This window comes from Corvus brachyrhynchos, unplaced genomic scaffold (assembly GCF_000691975.1).
Source record: "Corvus brachyrhynchos isolate BGI_N302 unplaced genomic scaffold, ASM69197v1 scaffold14, whole genome shotgun sequence".
In the NCBI taxonomy this organism is placed as follows: domain Eukaryota; kingdom Metazoa; phylum Chordata; class Aves; order Passeriformes; family Corvidae; genus Corvus; species Corvus brachyrhynchos.
This window is the reverse complement of record NW_008239110.1, coordinates 20906189-20927235: the sequence shown is the minus strand read 5'-3', so window position 1 is coordinate 20927235 and position 21047 is coordinate 20906189. Positions and strand designations below refer to the sequence as shown.

The window sequence follows — 21047 nt, the reverse complement described above, 5'->3', positions numbered from 1 at the left end:
AGTGGAGAAGGATGATGGCAGTGAGACCAGCAGAACTGCTGCTTCCAATACAGCTGGCTTTGTCTGGCTGTTGCAGCTCTGCAAGAACATATAAGGATGTTTTTAAGGTTTGGCTTCATGTGAATTCTCTGATAAGAGATGGTGGAGGGATTTTTGTAAGAGGCCTGCATTTCCAGTGAGGGAAAGAAATTGGATCATTGTTGAAAAATTACTTCTGGCTGTATTCTAAAGAAACTCTGCACTGAGAGAGGGGTAGAAGCCGCAGCAGCATCCACAGCAGCAGCAGCAGCAGCAGTGCCTATGGCTCGCTATAAAGGTGCTGGTGGCAGAAATGTTGTGTCATTGAATGTGCTTCCTGAATTCTTTCAGTGCCAGCAGGGTAAGTGGTGCGAGTACGGAGCTGACAGTCCTTGCAGGTGGGGAGAGCGTAAGGACCTGTGTGACACACACGTCTTGTGGGTATAGATAAGCAGTACCTGTGCAGAGAATTTAGTCAACGCAATTGCTTCCAGGTAAATTTGTACAAAGCATATTTACAATGGAATTTTTAAAATCAATGCGCTGCTTGTATTGTGTTCAGACATGGATTTTACAGTGGTACAATCTGTTCCTTTTAAGCCTATGCAAAATAAGTGCTAGAACCAAGGAAACTTTATTGCTTAGTAGTTCCAGTTTGGCTTGTAAGGAATGTATTGCTCACATAATTTCCCTTGAAACGGGTTATGTAGAAAGGCTATTTCTGCTGTTTGTTGATATGACTGAAACTGTGTATGACTTCTGCTGGTAAAGTGTCTTTTTAGGAGCAGGAAGCTGGTTCTTTGATTTCCAGTTTTTGTCAGAAGGCTGTTTCTTAAATAATCAAGATGCACTGGAACAACAAATTAGGGAATCATTTTTGTTCATTTCTTTGATGAGAAGTTTGACTTCTGAAGGCCTGGTTTATTTCTTTTGGCATGCCCTTGTTGTCTCAGAGTTGCTGGGGAGTTTTTTAAGTTACAGAGGTGTGAAGAGAGGCAGAACTGGACTAATTCTATGTGTGTTGATCTCTATCCCTACACCTATTCACACACAACCCAATAGAAGTGTGCAAGTACTTCCATGGAAATTTATTTGGCTGCCTCTATATGTAATTTCAGAGCATAGCTGACATTTACTGTGTGTCAAAAGGAAGGCATCTTTTTCATGCTTAGGAACCATGCAGTGAGAAGTCTGTTTTTCAGAATGTAGAAACAATTGTCACATACAAAGTCAAGACACCTTCCTGCCAAAAATAGTCAGTGTGGAATGAAGCATGGTGCAGTATCATAGTGATATTTTTCATAACTTGCCCATGAGTGCAGCAAGTAGATTCTGAGAATGTAATACATTTTTAAAACTTACATAAGGTCACCTGCCCAATGATACAAAAGGAAAATAAAGAATGCAACATTACTTTCTTAGGCATAAAGTATGACAGTCTAGCAATAGATTCTGGACAGTGTAGATATCTTTTTTTCCTTTGATATTTCTTATATGTGAGATACTATTTATATATAAAGAAAATATCCCTGAATTATAATGCACAGACACTTTTTGGGAACTTGTATATGGTCAGGGAGCTATCACTGTCCCACTGACGATAACATTTTGACCTACGAATTTTGTGTGGTGATTTCTATCTTTATGTACCCTCATTGTGAAGCAGCATTGCATGAGTGTAAGTCAGGGAGCTTATTGTTAGTAATGCAACAAGCTTAGAAGTTGCTATTCCAGAATGTTAATGCGTATTAAGGAATATTCCATTTTAATTTTACAGATGTGGAATAGGAAAAATGCTATTCAGTGCTGCACAAGTCATTGGCAAATGCAGTAGTTAAAATTAGATACTCCATCTGTAGATTTTGGGATATGCACATATTCTTACAGAAAGTAAATATTTAACAGCAATTGTATTTATTTGAATTTTCTTTTGGGAAATGAAGGTGCTCATTCAGAGCTGATGACAGTAATAACATGATTTGGTTTTCCATGAAATAGATATTTCCTCCTATTTTTGAAAGAAAAATCTCTGTCAGAAATACTTGAATATCTCTGTTGAGAAATTACTCCATGTGTCAAAACTGATTACCCACAAGGAGGGGACAGGACTTTGTGGATTGCTTATAGTGCTGTGATGCTCTTCCCTCCACCGCTGTGACCCTTGCTGCTGAAGCTGGAGGAGCTCATTTGGGAGCTATTTTTATCTGTGCATCTGGCAGCTGTCCCGCAGGGATGATGTGACAGTCAGGGAAATTCACTATAAATCAGACAAGTGCTTTGAGACAGGACTAAGGGAGGTGGTAAGTAGTGGTGGAGAAACTGCCTGAGCTAACTAATGGCTCCTTCCTGGTAGGATCTCCCAGAGGACAGATAAGTTTGATAATACAATTTCAAGTCTTTAATTCAACATTCTAAACATTTTCAAATAGACACGCTAAGAGTATTTTTTCTAAGTCCCTAGCTGACTTTCTACCTAAAAGCAGCTTGGCTGTTGGAGACGTGTTCTAAGTCCCTAGCTGACTTTCTACCTAAAAGCTTATAGATCTACCTAAAATCTACCTATAGATTCTAGTTAAAAAGTATGGAGAAGTTCTAGGTGCTCAGACCTTGGGTAAGTATAGTATGGACTTAGAACTCAGATTTATCTCGACATTCAGATTTTAAATGGTGTCTTTCTTGTTATTGGCTTGTTAAGACTTGAACTTTGCCATGAAACTCTTCAAATAGTCAATTATCAGAACATTATTGTAATAATATGAAGTATTTTTTATGAGTATTTGGAAGCAAAATTGACTGTCACAATAAAATATAGAGTAATTTCTGGCAAGGGCAGAATGCATTTGTTGTCAATAGGGAATTTTACTTTTCCATCATGTAAATCTGAGTGTATCCAGTGATGTCTAATCAAACTGATTTCCTTTTATTCTCAGATGAGCAAGAGTCAGTGCAGAAACGGACTTTCACAAAATGGATCAATACTCATCTGGCTAAGGTAACACATGGGTTTGAAACTTATTTTGTTTAAAAATCCAGCCTTTTAACCTATGCCTGTACAGCCCTGGAGTGTAGAATATGTCAGCTTTCTCTGAGCAGTATTTCATAAAGTTAAAAAAGGATCCTCATCATCTGTACACCGTTGAGGATGAATCTCAGCATGGTAGTGGTCAGCTGCAGAAGTGTGAGTGGTGTCCAAAGGCAACCACCCAGCTTCTTTGGCCAGAACAGAAGGGTAGCACAGTACCTGCTGTTTCAGCCAGAGGAAATGTCTGAAACTGATTTCTATGAAATAGAAATATTAGACTTACTGCACACAATATACTCAAATAAAACTTAAGTCATGTCTGTAGTTTGATAGAGATGTACTGAGCTGGTTACAGACATAAATAGTGCTTCATTAATCCAGTGCCAAATTAATTATCTGATGCATTGTGGGATTTGTCATGAAACTATTGTTGCTTCTTCTTAACAAAACTTAAAACTCCTCTTTTTGCCTTTAGAAGAGTAAAGACTGGGATTTATACACAGTTTTCGAAGTATTAAGTTACGATTGGTACTTTATATGAAAACATAAGCAGTGAGATTCAATTTGGCATTTCCTGAAGTTTTCACACAACACAGCTCTAACCATAGTTATCAATTAGTCCAACAAATTAAAATTTTAAGCTCCAGAGAAGCTTTTTGAAATGTGTATTTTTAAGCCTGAAGATGAATGATCATTAAAATTGAGCGAAGAATATCTGTAACAGCACTGTTTTAGCTTTTGTGGAAGGAATTGGCTAATAAAAAATGAGCCAAGCAAAGCAGGAAGCCCTTCTAATGCTGTATCATGTGATTTGATCTAATGAGACAGTATGGTAGAGCAACAGCACTTATTTGCATTGCTGAGGAATGTATTTGAAGGACTTACTATGAAATTAACTACACTGGCATTGTAAAATTCAAGTGCAAGAACAAAGTCATCTTCAGGACTTCTTGACAGTGGATTCTCACTGAAAATGAGGTCTGTCCCCATATTGTCTTTAAACTAATTTGGAAAAGCTCCCCATCCAGCAGAGAAGCACTCTTTTTTCTGTTTACTTCAACTGAAATTGAAAGGCATTCAGTGTTTGCTAAAGGATTTGCTATGAGGGCTGCAAATGAGTGTCAGGGGAGAAAAATAACTCTTATTTCATGTTCATCTATTTCTTAGTTGTATTGTGTCCTTAATAATAATCTGATAATTATGGAAAAGAAGAACTGTTAGGTAGGTTATCAATATTGTACTGTTAGGTATTACGAGTGTGTGTGTGTGCACGTCATGACAATTTCCTGGTCTACAGACTAATCCTTGGGAAGAGACAAAGTTGTGGTGGCAGCTTCACTGAGAGATCTTTCTCTGGATTGGGATTTGGGACTGTTTCCTGCTGTGCTAGTCCCTTTGGGCCATGAGGACTCAGATGAACCTTTTGACTTGCCTGATCTAGGTGTGTTGTTCTTTAATGGGTCTGATACTGTAAAGGCTGATCAAATACATTCAAACCAGGCAGTTATGCAGCCACAGCCCTGACTTTCAGCTACCTGAGGTACCTTTTAGTTACTTGTAGTAACTGGTTTGTGTATATTCATGCTTGAGCAGGAAAGTTGTTTCTGTGATACTTTTATTGATGGCTCTCAGCACGTTTTCCTCACTGCCTAAATCAGATGTATAGATTAGCTGGCTCTGCTTCCCATTTCCACTGTTACACTGCCAAAGGAGAAGCACTGTTCATAGAAATTAAACTCAACAGAAGTGACCCATGCCATTCACATTCTTAAGGTTTAAAGCTTAAGCTTTTAAAATTTTGTTAGTTGTGTTTTTGGAAATACGTAAATGGAAATATGTTTTTTTAGTTAATCACAACAGTATGAGGTGCAGGTGAGTCTCTGAAGTGCCCAGGACTTCCCTTGCACTCATGTTCTGACTTGTACCTCAAAGTTTCAATATTTAGGCTGTTTGAGTTTTGTAAAAGGTTGTTGTGGTTTTGATTGTTTCAAAAGGAACTAGAGATCTGTAACATCTCCATTGTCTGTTAGCCTTTGAAATGTGACAAGGAAAAGTCCTGGAAGGATACCCACTTTTAGGCAGCCTTGTCTGCATTCTGCTCTCATCTTTGGCCCAATAAAAAGTGGAGCATCTTTTAATCTGGTACCTAGCAAGGAGCACTGTGAAGTGTTGGCCTCAAACTTACAGCAGAGAAACAGAAATACATGCTGCACCACTGTGGGGTAAAGGAACTGGGAGTGAAGAAGTGAAGCTGAGCCAGGGGAAAAAGGGGTAGCTGGGGGCAAGGTGATTTGAATTTTGCCTTTGTGTCTCACCATTGATCCAGAAAAACTCTGCTGAGTTTGACTTAGTATTTGCATTCAATATTAAGACTAACTTCACTTCAAACTGTCTCTCTATCTCTTGGCTACTCTTGGAAAATTTGGGTTTCTTTCCTTTCACTGCCATTTTTTATAATCTCATAAAATTATTAATGGAAAAATTAATAGGAGGAAATAACAGAAAAGTGAAAACTATAATTAAGATTTCTGTAACTTTTAACACCATGGCTATCTAAAGAAATGTCTCATCATAAATGAGTTGGAGGGTTTTTGGAAAAAAGTACTGCATGAAACCTCAAAAGCAGGGGAAGATAATGTTTTCTAAGCAAAGATTGATGGGGTTTCACTGTAGCAATTTGAAAGATGTGTTTAGAGGTAGCAAAGGAAAGGAAACTCTAAGGTAGAGTTGTCATCCTTATACTGTGTTTGAGTAGAGCAAAGGAGGATCTAAAAAGGAGCAGTTTCTCACATTGTGAGGAGTAGTGATTTGAAAGAAATAGATATACAGAAGTAATTTGACTATTTTAAGTAGGACCAAGAACAGTTCATAGCTTGGGAGCATAAAGCAGGATGTGATTGTTTGTCAGGGTTTGCTATGAGTAAAAAATTCTTCCCTGCTAATCTTTAAGATCTTAGTGTATGTTTTTCATCTAAAAAGTCGTGCTCAAATTGAAACAAACTAATTCAATAACTGAGGCTATCAAGTACATTAAACCAATTAAGAATGGGTTTGAGAATATGGATACAGATAAATAAGAATGAGCAAACCAGGTAAATTAAATGAGACTATTGCTGAAATTTCTTTGCCAAAAAGGTTGTCAGGCACTGGAATTGGCTGCCTATGAAAGTGGTTGATTCATGATCCCTGGAGGTATTTAGAGGAGGTGCAGATGTGGCACTTAGGGACATGGCTTAGTGATGGACATGTCACTATAAGGTTAATGGTTGGACTTGATTTTAAAGCTGTTTTCCAGCCTAAGTGGTTTTAGGATTCTACGCATTGAATTTTATGAAAGGCAATAGGAGACAGGTGGAATTTTTTATTCTCTCTCACTCTTATGATAGAATGCTACCGTTTAAAAATTATTTTTCCTATTTCAAATAGACATTCTTTCACAAGCAGAAGACAGGTAAAAGACTCAAAGAAAGGTGGAGGTGAAACAGCCTTGGTGCAAGCTGTGCCCTCACCCCGCGGGCATGAACAGAGAGGATAGACTTGCAAGTATGATAACTAGCAGGTAGTGTAATGCAGCTTCATTTTGGGTGAGCTGTTAGCACGAGGCTGCACCTGTCCCTCTGCTGTCTCCCTAACCCCAGCTGTCTCTGCTCTCTGATTCTGAGTAGTAATCTGGTGAGACTCATCAACTGGAAATTATATGTTTTCTCTGCCAGTGACTTTCAGAAATTGGGTCACAGTCTATGAAATGAATGTGATCTATCTTCTGGCCATCCTGTTGAATTTTTGTGCATCTGTGCAGTTCTACTAATGATAAATGAGATATGCATGTGTAACAGGACAAGAAGTTTTCAGATTCCATATAATTTATTCATATTTTTCTGTGATTGTAGAACTGTCCTTCCTCATCTCAATCTCAGCTTCTAAGTATAGACGTAATTTGAGTATGCTTCTATCTTTTGAAGCATCTTTTCAAAGTCTAAATTTAAAATACAGAACAAATTTACACCATATATTTCAAAAAGGAGGCATTACTTGCATTCAGAACAGCAATTGCTTAAATATTTTTCATTTCATTACCTATGCCAATATTTGAGGTAGGGGATTAGATGAGTAAAGAAGATGAAAACTATATCACTTTCTTAAACAGCAGAGGCATGTGATTTTTATTGCCTTTTTCATCTTTCCTGAAAGTTTGGGGGAACAGTAGTTTCAAAGCTTTGAAACACAGACTGTAAATTGGTTTAACCCAATCAAATAACGTTTTTGTTCCCAGGTATAGGGATGATTTTAGTATTTGTACTCACCAAAGTATTGCTGTAAACTCACTGATAGAGTGAACAACAAATACTTACTGAAAGAAATTACTATTAATTTTGTGTTTCCATTAAGAGGATGCACACATTAAAACACAAAAGCAGAGGATGGATATCAATTAAAAATAAAACTAAGAATGGATGAATATTTTTTATTTTATGTATGCAATATTTATATAATGCTCAATTACACCTTGAGCATTAAATCTCACGTTAAAACTTTTGAAACTGCAAAATTATATCTTTTATAGCAAAGAAAGGAAGAAGAAGGTATATACCAAGACAAAGAGCTCTCACACACAGTTCTGTCCATGATGTTAGCTTGTTCTTAAAATGTAACTTGGTCTTTCAGGAACCTCATCAGTTTTCACCATTTAACTCAGTCTGATCCTTTTGGTCGCTTTCAAATGTGAAAAAAGAGGCCTACAATATCTTAGTCACTGACACAGAAAAAATACAAGCTACTGTTCACCTTGACTGCATGATGAGGAAAATCTGACTGGTAGATTTCTGCTTCAACAGTTACTATATGATTTACCGAGCATTGCATGTAGCCTCTAATGTTAAACAGTGAATCCTAAATTAATTTATGTGATGAAATTAATAATGTAAAACTTAGGACTGAGTCCCTCAGTTTTAGTAATTCAAAAAGTCACTAACAGCAAGGAATATGAAAACCTGCATGCTTATGGATTTAGGAATTATATTGTGGCAGAAGGGTGGTACAACTATTACAGAGTAATGGAAATTTCACATTGTCCTTGCTATTCTAACATATATTTCCTTGCAGAGACAAATTCAGTTGTTACAGAGATTTGTTCCTGTTTGTGCATGTGGATAGATTTTCATACATCTTTTCAGCAGTTTTTGAAAGATTATTTGAAAATTAATGTAGCAAAAATAATTTTCAATGTCTGCATTGGCATTCATTATGATGCAGATGCTGTTATTTGTATAGTATGATTTATTCATTAGACAAGTTAAGTAAAGAATGTGAGGAAAAGATTCCTGTAGCAAAGATGCAAATGAGAAATTAAATGCAAGAAAAAGTGTTGGAATAAAAGCAAGGCTTAGCAAATACACGTTTGTTCCATATCTGAAGTTTGGATTTTATAAAACTTTCTTTACTTTGTGAGAGGAGGAATGTCTAGAGATTGCAGGTCTAGTCAAAAAAATTTTTTGAGGCTTGTCAGTGAAATATTTTTCTGTATGTACCAATGTTCAATCCTTTAAGTCAGTCAGAATATTTCCTGGAAAAGACAGCAAATTAGACAAGTTGTAAGAGCAAAAAATTTTTGCAAAGCATTTCTTCCACAGTTCCCATTTATGATCAATCAGTTCTAAATACAGTTATTTAAATTAATATTTAATGTGATGAAAATCTAGTTTATTAACCTTGAAGCTTTGTTCTCATTTAATTCATATTCCTCCTACAGATCACATTTACTTGTACTGAGTGTGACTCCCTGCTTGGGACATGGCTGTTCCTAGGTATCGTTGTCACTATAAACCACACTACTGTGATTGGATAAACTGCAATAAATGAGTCTGTAATAGAATTCATGCAAACCAGGGCGTAGCAGATCGTTAATCTTATTTTGCTATTTTTCTTCCTTGTAGAAGCTTGAAGAAGAGCTTAATCAAATACTGAGGCACCTGAAATCATAGTGTGCACCACGTGACAAGTTGTAGATTTAATGTCTCGTTATTCATTGAAGTATATTCTAAGTTCTGCCAAAGAATTTTGTTCAAGAGTTTATGATTGACAGTTTTTCTTTAGTATTACAAGGTATTTCTTTGCACAGGCTTTCCAGCATTCAAAATAGAGTGTATTAGTATCATTGCAGCTGATTGTATTGCTAGGGCTACACACTTACATGCAAAAAGCCAAAATCTGGAGTACATTCAACATTTTAAAATTGCAAAAATTTAAGTTAGTTTTCATTCCCTGCTTTTGCCGATTTACAGTTAGTATTTTGGCAGTGTATTAAGGAACTAAGTGAATAGTTATTAAGCCTGAGTCACCAAATTAAAAAGTTTTCAATATATTCTAACTGAATATAGCTTAAAAAAAACCCCCAAACCTTCCTTCTCTGGAGGCTAGTAAGTAATCAGTGTTCACCTTCATCTTTCACTTCATTTGGCATTATGTATGCATCCAAGGAGTAGGTATTTAACCATTCCAACAGAAGATGTGTTAATATCAGTGGAGGATCTGCTAGAAAACTTTAAAGTATCAATAGTCCATATGTGTGAGCTTCTCAGTATCAACTAGTATATATATCAGCACAGGGAATAAGATTGATATCCATGCTTGTGTAGAAGAGGAGTCTATTTTTCCATATATAGCACTAGAAATAATGCTCATTCCATATTTCTGAGAGTGACTGAAATAATAATAGTAATAATAGGGTAAATTCTAAGCTTATGTGCCCAGTGTAGTTAAAAAAAAAAAAAAAGTTGAGTGTAACCTCCTTGTAACTAGGTGTTAACATCTTCAGGGTAGTGAAAAACATTATATTAAAAAGTGTATTACTAAGAATACACAGTTTGGCAGTTTATATAATTAACTAGTTTTCCATAGTAGAGGGATCTTATACAGGAGATCTTGTGACATGGGTGTCGCATCTGCCTTCTGTTCCTGTTTTATTGGTTGTAAGATCCTGTTTTATTGGTTGTTCCTGTTTTTATTGGTTTAGCAGATATGGTGTGTTGCTGCTAAATACTGGCAGTGTTTGTAATTATGCCACCTTCCAGCAACTAAAAGTACATTTCAGCCTGCTGAGTTAAGGACAATTGTTGTGATTCTCACACTTCAGAGCAGGAGGTCTTACCAACTTTGGTGCTTAATGGTTTCTTTGCTGCTTCTCATCTTATTCAGTGCTTTCTCTTCACCTGTTTTTACTCAAACCAGTGTTCGATTCAAGTAGAAAGTACTGTAGATGTTAATTTGCTTGAGATACTTTCACTGCCTTACCGTAGTACCAAGCCTTAGTTGGGGCATAAATCTAGTTTTTGTAGCTTCTCTCAATACCACTGGAGGGTGGTTCAGAGCAAGAGGTTGGCTTGGATGATCAGAGGTTTTAACTACAGTGTGAAGCTATACACTGGAGAAACCAGAAGTGCTTCCCAGACTTGCTTTGCAGATGAACTCCGGATTACTTCTGGCTTCATGTTGGGATGAGACAAATTCTGACCCCTCCCTCGATTTGTGAGTAAGGATACCACAGCACACAAGCTGGAAGGGAGCTGTGTTATGCTCAAACAGGGTGTCAGACAAGCACATTATGGGCACCAGAATTACGGGGTACTGTAAATCTCACTTACCCTTCAATCTAAATGTATCCTAAATTGCCCACTGTAAGAAATCCGCCTCTCTTCATTGCTGTAGTGTCAATTTCAAGAGAGAAACCTCACTACTGGGGCATTTTCATAGGTGGGGAGATTCTTTCAGGCCTTCACCTCCTGTTAGATTAGGTTGGCAGCTGCTATAATCTTCTTGTCTTTATGGCTAAATTATTTTAGCACATAATTCTTCAGTGTTTTGTCATGCGGTAATACTGATAAAACCAAAGCTGCTCCAAGCTTCAAACAGGAAATGATAATGTAGAAGGTGAGGAAAATTAATTGCATTTATGTCAACTGCCTGTGATGCAAGACTGGGACAAATTAATCTCCAGTGACCCACTTGCTCCACTGATTTCTTTGGTGTTATATTAAGGAAGAATATGATCCAAGGAAGAACTTTATCTATTGCATTGCAAGGAAATAAAAACCAACTATGACTAGATATACCCTCATAATGAGTTGTAGTGCTGCTTTATTTTATATACACGAGAAAATAGGCTCTTCTACTAGTGTGACTATTAGAGCATGTCAAATCTCAGATGAAGTCTGCTCCAGCAGAGGAATTCTTTTTTCACTTTATGCCAAAATTATGTTTCGTTGAAATACTAGTTTATCCAAGCTGAATTTTTTTTTTTATTTGGGGAGCCAGAATCTTTTGCTTTCTCCTGATTTGTTATTGCATTTTTACCTTCTCAAGAGCAATGTTTCGTTTGTTAGATTCATTTTTTCAAATCTTTATTTCTACACAAAAAAAGTAATCCGTAAATTGTTGTACAAGCACTTTTTTTAACAAGTGCCCCAAAAGTAAATTATTAAACATAAAGTAGTTTCAAGAATTTTGTACTCTCATTGTAATTTTAGTGAATTAGCAGGTATTGTTATTAGTATCATTATTATCATCATCATTATTGTTTTCATCATCATAAGGTATATGAATTCTCACAAGCTGATGGAAGCTGGAGGATGCTTATTCTGATTTTCAGCTGGACCAAGTTTAAACTTTTTGTTTCTGAGAGTCATTTTGTGATCATTAATCTACTGACCAGCTGAGAGCAGTAGTTCCACAAACTGGGGTGCATTTAAGAATACAGAGTTTTATTATGTGACCATGTTATTTAAAATTTCTGAAAAATCACCTGTTTACATATTTTTGAGTGTTGTCATTGTTGTTCTTGTGAATGTAAAGACATTTCGTGAGCAGTTTGTGTTAAGTAGGAGCTGACATAATTCTGACAGCACCAGAAGCCTGCAAGGCTGGAGGAGAGGAAGGAAAATACAGCAACTCAGTGTAGGAACTGTCAGCTGCGAGTAAGTGGCAGCATCACTCAACCTGCTACACCACTCAAGGGATCTTCCCTTCATACACCTCCTTCTATTGCTCAGACTGAAAGAGTGAAATTCCTGTGAAATAGTTAACACTAGGGAAAATAATCTGATGGACTGAATGTGACTATAATAGTACATCTGTAAGTTCTGTGTATTTTATAGAACCAGAGGCAGCTGCTGGTGTGTTTCTCTGCTTGTTTCAGGGACCAGGAGGTTTTTTCTTTGTATCATCAGTGGCAGAAATCCACAAAGTGTTACAGTCCTGTGCCAGAAATGTTAAGTAAACAGTGTCGTGGCAAAGCAGTGGTTAAAGGATATGTTGATATTAAACATTGTAAAACACGAAGAAGGGGACCAGCCACTCTCTTTGGGTTTCTGTTCAAAAGGAAGAGAGGTAGGATGTAATCCTGGTGAGCTTTTATAATATCTGAAACCTTCTCCCTTCTCAGCGCAATCCTCCCATGCTGGTGAATGACCTGTTTGAAGATATCAAAGACGGGGTAATGCTTATTGCTCTTTTGGAGATTCTTTCAGGGCAAAAGCTGGTAAGAACTTTCTTCCTTCTAAATATACAAGATAGTTGCCTAATTTCTGTGGATACAATTTTCTAATAAGTTTCTCTATTTCAATACTGTACAAAAACTTGCTCTTACATAGGAAACTAAGTTTTTCACGGAGTGGATTATCTGATTACAAAGCATTATTACAGATTATTACAGGCACGCTTGATTGTATGCATTTTTTATTAATTTTGCCGTGTAGTTTATAAAAATTTCTTATTTGTGTTAGTCTTTGCAGTTTGTCTGGGCTTTGCTGCTATGACACTGTCAAGGTCTAAACTGCAAGTTACTTCTATACATCTTGGAAAAATGAGTCATTTCTTGTTAAATTTATGGCTTTGCCTCAAAAAATCTCATACAAGCTCCTCAAATTTCATGGGGGCTTATATCCATTTGCCTTGACAGCTGCTCTGCTACTGTAAAGTACCTTAAATGATGCCAAATGGCTTTTTCACAGCCAAGTTAAGTGCAGAGGGGATGGTGTCCACACAGCAAATAGGCTGTCTCTTGGGAGGCAGGCTAGTTTTGTGCATGGAGGAGAAAAACGAAAGGATTTTAGGCCAAGGGCTCTGAGTTTTCCCTAAACAGCTTGCAGATCAGGTGTCAGTGTCTGAAGGAGCAGTGCAGCTGTCTGTCGTTCAGCTGGCTCCAGGGCTCAGGTGTTACAGGCTCCCTCACATGAAGGCAGTTTGCAAGTGCTCTCCTTTTCATATTTCACCTCTGTTTCGATTGCAGGGGAATCCCAAAATTAGGTAGTAAATCAAACTGCAAAAGCGATTTTACTATGAAATGGGATAAAGATGTGCTTTACAGTGTGTTTCTGCTCCGTTGCAATATACCCATTTCAGTTTCTGTTAGTGTAAGACAGCCTCCCTCTTGTGGCGAACCACAAGTAGTAAAACAGGGAAAGAATTTTAATGACGGCACCTGTTACAGTGAAATTCACTGGATTGTATCCTGCCTATATTACTGGAAAGACAAGAGATATTCCAAAACTAGAATAGTGTCTGGTGAACTTAAAGGTTATGTATACCAGCGTATGATATCCTGTAGTAACTACAAGAGGTATTCAGAATTTATAGTAGGCCTTTGTTAAATCCATTTGTAGCATCATGAATGGGAATTTAAATTACAATTTTGCACATTTGCATTACAATATAAAATTCCGTGGGGAATTTGATTCCACTGTAGAGTATTAGAAACCTAGCATATTTTCTTGATCAAATTGAAAGAATTCTGTCTTTTTTTTTAGCCTGCGTGTCTAAAGTTCAGCGTAGTTCATTGTTCAATGGGAATTTAGCTGAGATTTTAATTGCCAGTAAGGTATTAGAGAGATGGGATGAAAATCCATAGGTAAAATGTCTTCACTGCAGACTGATTTGTAAAAATAACAACCACTTTGACTTATACATTGCAGGCAAAAATATGTCACTGAGAGAATGTTGTCTTCTCTCAAATGCATATATATATACACACACACATATATATGTGTTTGCATGTGTGCAGAAACAGTAGTAGTTACTTTACATAAGAAAAACAGTTCTCTGATTTAATGATGTTTATGGACTGAAGCCAACAGCTTGCATCCTGTGATTTTTAAGACATATGTGACTTTTTTATAATGGAATTATTGCACTTGTGTCCCCTGTATCTGTCAGTCCTCCCTGTGATCTATATGCAAAGATACAATCCAACAATTTAACTGTTCCAAGAAGCTTTTTTACATAGCCATTGACTGTAATCTGGAACTTCATTTTTTGAAGCAAATTGGCATAAATCTGATTGAAGTTTAATCTGTTCTTTTTCTTTAAGCCTTGTGAGCAGGGACGTCAGCTGAAGAGAATTCACTGGGTAGCCAACATTGGCACAGCTCTGAAGTTTCTAGAAGGTAGACGGGTAGGTATGGTAGCACTTAGCCCTGGTTTTAATTTTTTTTTTCCTTTGTCACCATAAGGATGTGATTTGTATCCACCCATCTGTTTTTATTCTCCAAAATCTGAGCTATGTTTCTACACAGTGCCTGAAAACTGCTTTAAAGTAAAAATTATACAGTCCAACACTAATATGTGGCAATGCATAGGGTGAAACTTGTTGGTTTGGTTTTTTTTTTTTGATTAACAATGAATCACCTTGGAGGATTTCCTTTTTTTTTTTTTTTTTTTTTACTGTGCTCTTTGGCTCCTCATGATTTCTACTTCCCTGTTGCTGTTCTTAGCAAAGAATGAACTTTAGTTCAGGAGAGACATGAATTTATAATTAAAAAATAGATTTCTGGTCTTCACTAGCTTTTAAACGCAAAAATCTACTCCCTGAAGTTATAGATATGAAAATAAAGGGCAAGGTGACCCTGTATTAGCTTTCCAGGACTTCAGACTAATTCCTGGATTTGTACTGGTCCAGTCAGTGCTGTGGCTGTTGTAGAACAGAAAAAAAAAATTATAAATTGAACAAAAGAAGAAAACTTAAAAACTCATTTTGATCTTAGTATGAATATCATATAAAAGCAATGTATTTCTACCCTTTTTCCTGACTTCTCTCTGTACTGTAATAACTCAGATCTGGATTTTTTCGTTAGATTATAGGTATTTTTTTCCCCTTATTTCTGCATTTAGTTCAATTTTTCTCAGTGCAGATGTTACCCCTGATGAATTTTATGTCTCCGCAATTCTGTACATTGGGAGTTGTTGGATTTTGGCAATCTTTACCTCTCCTTGGCTCTCTAACATCCAAACCTAATTGCATTTATGTTATATGGGAAACAATCTTAGCAGATGCCCGTAGAAATAAATCTAAAAGAGAACTTTTTAAAATTGAAAATGTATAACCAAAGCAAATATGTTCCTGGAATTCCGCTTTAGCTCACAAGTTCTCTATTTGAGGAATTATAGTTTGTTAATGCAAACCATATCATATGGAGCCTGAGGGAGGAAGCTCAGGTACAGACAGAGCTGTTCCCAAGTGACACCTCTGTAACCTAAGACAAGGCTGGGGCGAAGAGAAAAACACCCAGACTTCCCCAGTTTACATGTCACAGCGTGGTGGGTGATCCAGCTTAGATCCCAGAAATACTGTAGCAGTGCAGCTGGGAAACTGACCCTCCAAGGATCAAGAGATTGCCAGAGCACTGCATTTTTCCTTCTGGTATCTCAGTATCTTTGTCCAGACTTGTCTTAGTTTCTTTGTAATTGTTGTGTTAACATGCCAGATTTTCTTCTTACAGGGAGTTGGAAATATGCAGGGTGCCAGGTGTATCAGGGTGGTCGATAGCTGTGTTCCATAAGCTGAATGTAACCTAAAGGATGCATCTATCCCGTCTGTCATTCTTCGCCTCCCAGAGGAGGTGGGGATACTGTTCAGACAATAAATGCTTCTTCAGCAGCTGAATGCCATCCCTGGGCTGTACTCAAAGGGCAACAAATGCAGACAGGATCTCCTTTCTCCATGGGCTCTCCCATAAAAAAACCTTATTACACATTTAATCAACTTACTATTTTCACTATCCAGAGAGACTTCTGCTAATACTCCTGTTACACTACAAACTTCAGCTCTCAATTAACAGGTAGTATTCTAGACAAAACTGGTTTTCTCATGGTTCTGAAAAGTTTATTTTTAGTTTTAGATCTGTCTTAATGGTGTATAAGATAAAGGTAACTCAATAACTACACTAGATGGACTATGCTTCTGTGAACAGTGGCCTGATCAGAAGCATTAGCTGAGTCCCTGTAAATCTTTTGATTTGTAATAGATGCTAAAATAGCCCCACTTTCTAGAAAAAGAAAAGCTTTTGTTGGAATTGGTCTAGCTGAGAGAATGAGGTATATTTTTTTAAGATAGGGAATAGAAAATTTTCCTTATTCACTGATGGAGAAACTAGTAATGTCAAATTTCCTAGAGTCTTGTCAATGTCTTGGTGGAGAGGATTGAAAATGTAACTTATGGGGACTTCTGCTCTGCCTCTTCCAAAGCAGCCTATGCAGATTAAATTCTGAAAAAAACTTAGAGGTCTGGACAACAATGTTTTGTTTGCTCTTGACATTGTCTAGTGGTTTTCCAGTTGCTGATTCAGAGAAATGCAGTCTTTTGTCTGTTTTGGAGAGACAAATGAGGTCACTTAAAGTCGTTGTCCAGCTTTTCTTTAGACTGTTCACCAAAGTTTTTCCACAACCTTTGTCCTTGAACAAGCTTGTAGTGCGTGGGCACTTTAGCAGTCATTCATATTTTTATCATGATTGATGTCTGACTCTTAGTTTTGCCAAGGAAGTAAATACTAACATAGTTGCTGATTTTCCAATACTACTTTTTTAAATTTCCTTGAGCAATATCTACATGTCAGTTTCTTTATCATAAATTCATTCCCCTCTTTATTTCCTTCTGTCTTATGAACTTCTTTTAGGGTGATATTTTATTCAGACTATAGATTAGCAGTTGAGAGTTAATAGTCATGAAATCTGTTCCCATTTCTGTTGAAAAATCTAATTTGACCTTGGACAACTAATTTTTTCCCACTCTATTTTTAAAAGAGCTATTGTTAGGCTTGTCTTGCAAAGGGGCCTTAATCAGTGGTTTTGATATCCTTTACAATAAAATGCTCTTTGCAGGAGAACTGTGGCATTCTCTTTTTCCCTTTTCTTTTGTTTATGCTTTTTCCACTCCTTTCCTTTTTATATTTTTATTTTTAAACTCACTTTCTCTTTTCATTACACATGGGTTAGAACTGTATCAAGGAACCCTGCATAATTTAAAATCTGTTGCAGAGTATTTCAGTTGCTCTCCTGATTAAATTTTATTGTAAGATATGCCAAAAATGTGCTTTCTTTCCATTAAAAAATTAGATTAATGCATTTACCTAATATTTTAAAATTTATTTTTGTATCATATTTTTCCTTTTGCTTTTCACGCTAGTCCGTATACAGAGGATCTCCGGTTTGTACAGTGTTTCTATCTAATTTTTATTTTTCTTTCTGCTTGAAATTATTTTTTCTACAAATAATAGCATGGATTAGTCTTAAAAGTTTCCCATTACTTGCAAAACTTTCCTAAATGTGAAATTATACTTGTCTAAGTGTGAAATTGCACTATTCAGTGTTTGGGGGTTTTTTAATTGAAAAACTTGTTTTGCAGAAATGCATTTCTGATAGAAAACTTATTTGAAATGCATTTCATAATTGCTATTCTTTGTATGTGACAGTAACACATGTTTTCTCTTCTGCATAGATTAAGCTTGTCAACATAAACTCAACTGATATTGCTGATGGCAGACCTTCTATTGTGCTTGGCTTGGTTTGGACCATAATTTTATATTTTCAGGTACTACATTTTTTATACTTCAGAGTTGCTTGCTCAAACAATGGTTCAGATCATCCCTTTATATGAACTGGTGTAGTTACAGTCTTTCACTGTAACTAAATCACTTTGTAATTCCTGGATAAAGCAACAGTTGATGGTAGGGATGCTTCACATTGAGTAAAATTAGATACTTTTCTGTGGAGTAAATTGGTCTTTGCCTAGAACGGAGTTCCTTCGTCACTGAAACATATTCTTCTGCTTTCTCTAAAGAATACAATGTAGCAAAAGAGGAACATAATTGTGGATTCGTGTTACAAGTGTCTTTAGCAATGGCAGTGGTGACTGTGCTGTAAGTTTAACTCCAGTGCACTGGGTGTCAGTTAGTAATTATTCTCAAACCATACGTGTAAACATGATTCACTGGTGATTTCACTGGAAGATGCAGATATTTGCAGGGATATAATTTAGCTGTGAATGATGTAGATTGAGAAAGGGTTGAATTTGTAGAGGAGAGAGCACTTGCATTCTGTTGAAGTTAGGTGGGAGGAAAAACTGGCTTCTAAATCCTGACCATGAGTTAACAAAGTGAGTCACTGTTCAACACTTAAAATAACAACTAATTTTATTGCTCTTATTTATGGAGTTCTTTGGCTCCCTTGTAATGTCTCAGGGAACGCCTCAATAGTTCAGAATTTGTCAGAATAAAAGTTAGTCAGAATGATATTAGCATTTTCATTTATAGCTCCTTGAGATGAACTGAGAAAATGATGCTTCTCAGACTTACTGAAACTAGTTCTCTGCATCAGTTTTACTTCATCATTTTTTGACCTTCTCTATAGTTGTCACAGGCAGATACATAATTTTAACATTATTGAAAACAGAAATACATGGGAGCTGTGGTTCTCCTTCTGGCAGACTCATTCTGCCATGTGACAAAACTTTGGATTTTAAGAGGACAGCATAAAAAATCTTGCAACATCCTCTGGTTATAGCTTTGTCATGTTAAAGAACCAAATTGTTAGTCAAATTAATGTTCTTAAAATAATCAAGTTAATGATTTTCATTTGATGAAAGGCATAATTACTGTCCTACACCCTCAACAAGCACTATTAATGCACTTTGCCTGTAGTACATTCACTGTTTCTTCATAAGGTACCTCTAAGCAAAAACACAATTGAATTTATGCTGGAACAGTACAACAGGAAGTAAAAAAAACTATCCAGATGAGATCATTGAGTTTACTGCCACTCTTTAATTGAATGAGCCTCCTCTGAAATTAGTGGATTATTTTATAATCTGAACTCAAACTACATGTAAGCCATCGTCTCCTATTTTGGTGATAATTTGTCATAATAGATAACATGACACACTTGCATATTGTTCCAAATTTAGAGTGTCAAGTCAGTGATGTTTAGATGCCTAGTGCTTCTGAATTTAAGACAATCACCTGGGGACATACATTAGTGTTTTTAAAGCTCCTTTAATGTATATTTAAATAAAACACAGTTAATCACAGCTTCTGCCCTACTTTATTTTGGACAGTTTTATTGGGAAATTATTAAAGAAACTGGTGTGAATTAAGAAGATTATCTACAAAGAGTCTATTAACATTTTTTCCCTGCAGATTGAAGAGCTTACCAGCAACCTCCCACAGCTGCAGCCCTTGTCTAGCAGTGCTTCTTCTGTGGAAAGTGTTGTCAGTTCAGAAACTGCAAGTCCCCCAAGCAAACGGAAGGTGGTAACCAAGGTCCAAGGAAGCGCCAGGAAGGCTTTGTTAAAATGGTTACAGTACACAGCAGCAAAGTGAGTAACCTACAGATGAACTGATTTTATATTTTAAGTGCAAGCTTTTTGTTCAGATTCTGAGCTCTCTCAGTCAGGAATCATCCTTTCACTCTGTATTGTTACAGTACCTTCCAATGTATATAATTATATAGCCCCTCATCATATTGTTTTTGACAACTGAGGCTGAACCGTACAACAATCAAGTAATAAGTAATGATTTACATTAATTTTGCATGCAATCATATTTTATAGCTTCTGACAAATGAATGGGATTATCTCTGACAGAATGAGGAGCTGAAAGGGGAATTAGATGTCTGAATGACAGTGCATTAGTCCCGCTGCCAAAACACTTGATGTGACACTGCCAGTACCACACTGACTAAGCATTCCTCAGTGAAAGCTTGTAGGAACACAAAATCCTGGCACTTGCTGTTGAAAGGCAAGCGATGAAAAGTTATGTATATCCTTCTGCAGTTCTTTGATACAATGGAAATATTACTACACACATTGCCCTGGATCTTCATTCTTCTTAATCCAAGTTATTTTGGAGTTATTTCTTGCTATGTCTTGTTAACTTAAGAATTTTCTCCTTTATTCTGTAAGATTATCCCATGCTGTTTCAGCTTTCAAGAAGGCATTAACCGCTCACGTAAATTAGGTCAACGATACTATAGTAGTTTGATAGCTTCCAAAATAAGAAAATACATATGAGAGGTGTAAAATAACATGGATTTATTTGCTCCAATTAAAGAATCACTGGTATTTGAATACATCAATTGTGCAAAGTATAGAGGGGAAATGTTCAGTTATTGAATGGTGCCTCAGAAAAAAGAAATGTAATTGCAAAGATTCAGACGTTATCCACAGGTAGAATACAGTAACTTATGGTGCAGTGCAGTCTGATTTGAGTTTCTTCCTTTGCACTGTTGTTGGTAAGATACCAGCAGTGGAAAGTGATCAGCTTCTATTTCCAGACATGCAAACAAACAAAATGCAAAATAGGTTCATAAACTAAACTGTCAGTTTTATTGGGAAGAGTAGATAAAATGTGTTGAAAGAAGCCTAGTGATACCTAGTGGTACACTTCACCTAGGCCTGTTTGACATTGTAGTTTGCAAGGATTGCTTCCTTAAAGTCAGTGAAAGTGTTTCACTGATCATAGTGAGATTTAAATGGAGCTTCACTCAGTTACTATTGCTTGAACCTCCTGATGGCAAGACTACCTTAGTGTCTTAGTGTCCTGAAAGGATGCTTGCTTGCTTGCTCAAAGTTAAAAACAGTCTTGCTGTCAGTGGACCCCCGTGCCTTTCAGAATTACTGGTAAAAGAAGCAGTGATTCAGTTCTGATTACTTTCTTACTGTATATTGCTATTTCTGGATCATTTGTGT

At 36.6% G+C, this 21047-nt stretch overlaps 1 protein-coding gene across 1 annotated transcript in view; it reads left to right on the top strand.

The window, feature by feature from the left end:
- The first annotated feature begins 285 nt into the window (after positions 1-285).
- The window catches only part of SYNE1 (spectrin repeat containing nuclear envelope protein 1), a 246498-nt gene continuing 225736 nt past the window's right edge, over positions 286-21047 (top strand). Inside the window, exons 1-7 of the mRNA XM_017739429.1 lie at positions 286-379; positions 2949-3010; positions 12477-12572; positions 14400-14483; positions 17490-17510; positions 17802-17894; positions 19498-19676. Of these exons, the coding sequence (XP_017594918.1) occupies positions 301-379; positions 2949-3010; positions 12477-12572; positions 14400-14483; positions 17490-17510; positions 17802-17894; positions 19498-19676 (614 nt within the window). The 5' untranslated portion in view covers positions 286-300. The remainder of the gene's footprint in view (positions 380-2948; positions 3011-12476; positions 12573-14399; positions 14484-17489; positions 17511-17801; positions 17895-19497; positions 19677-21047) is intronic.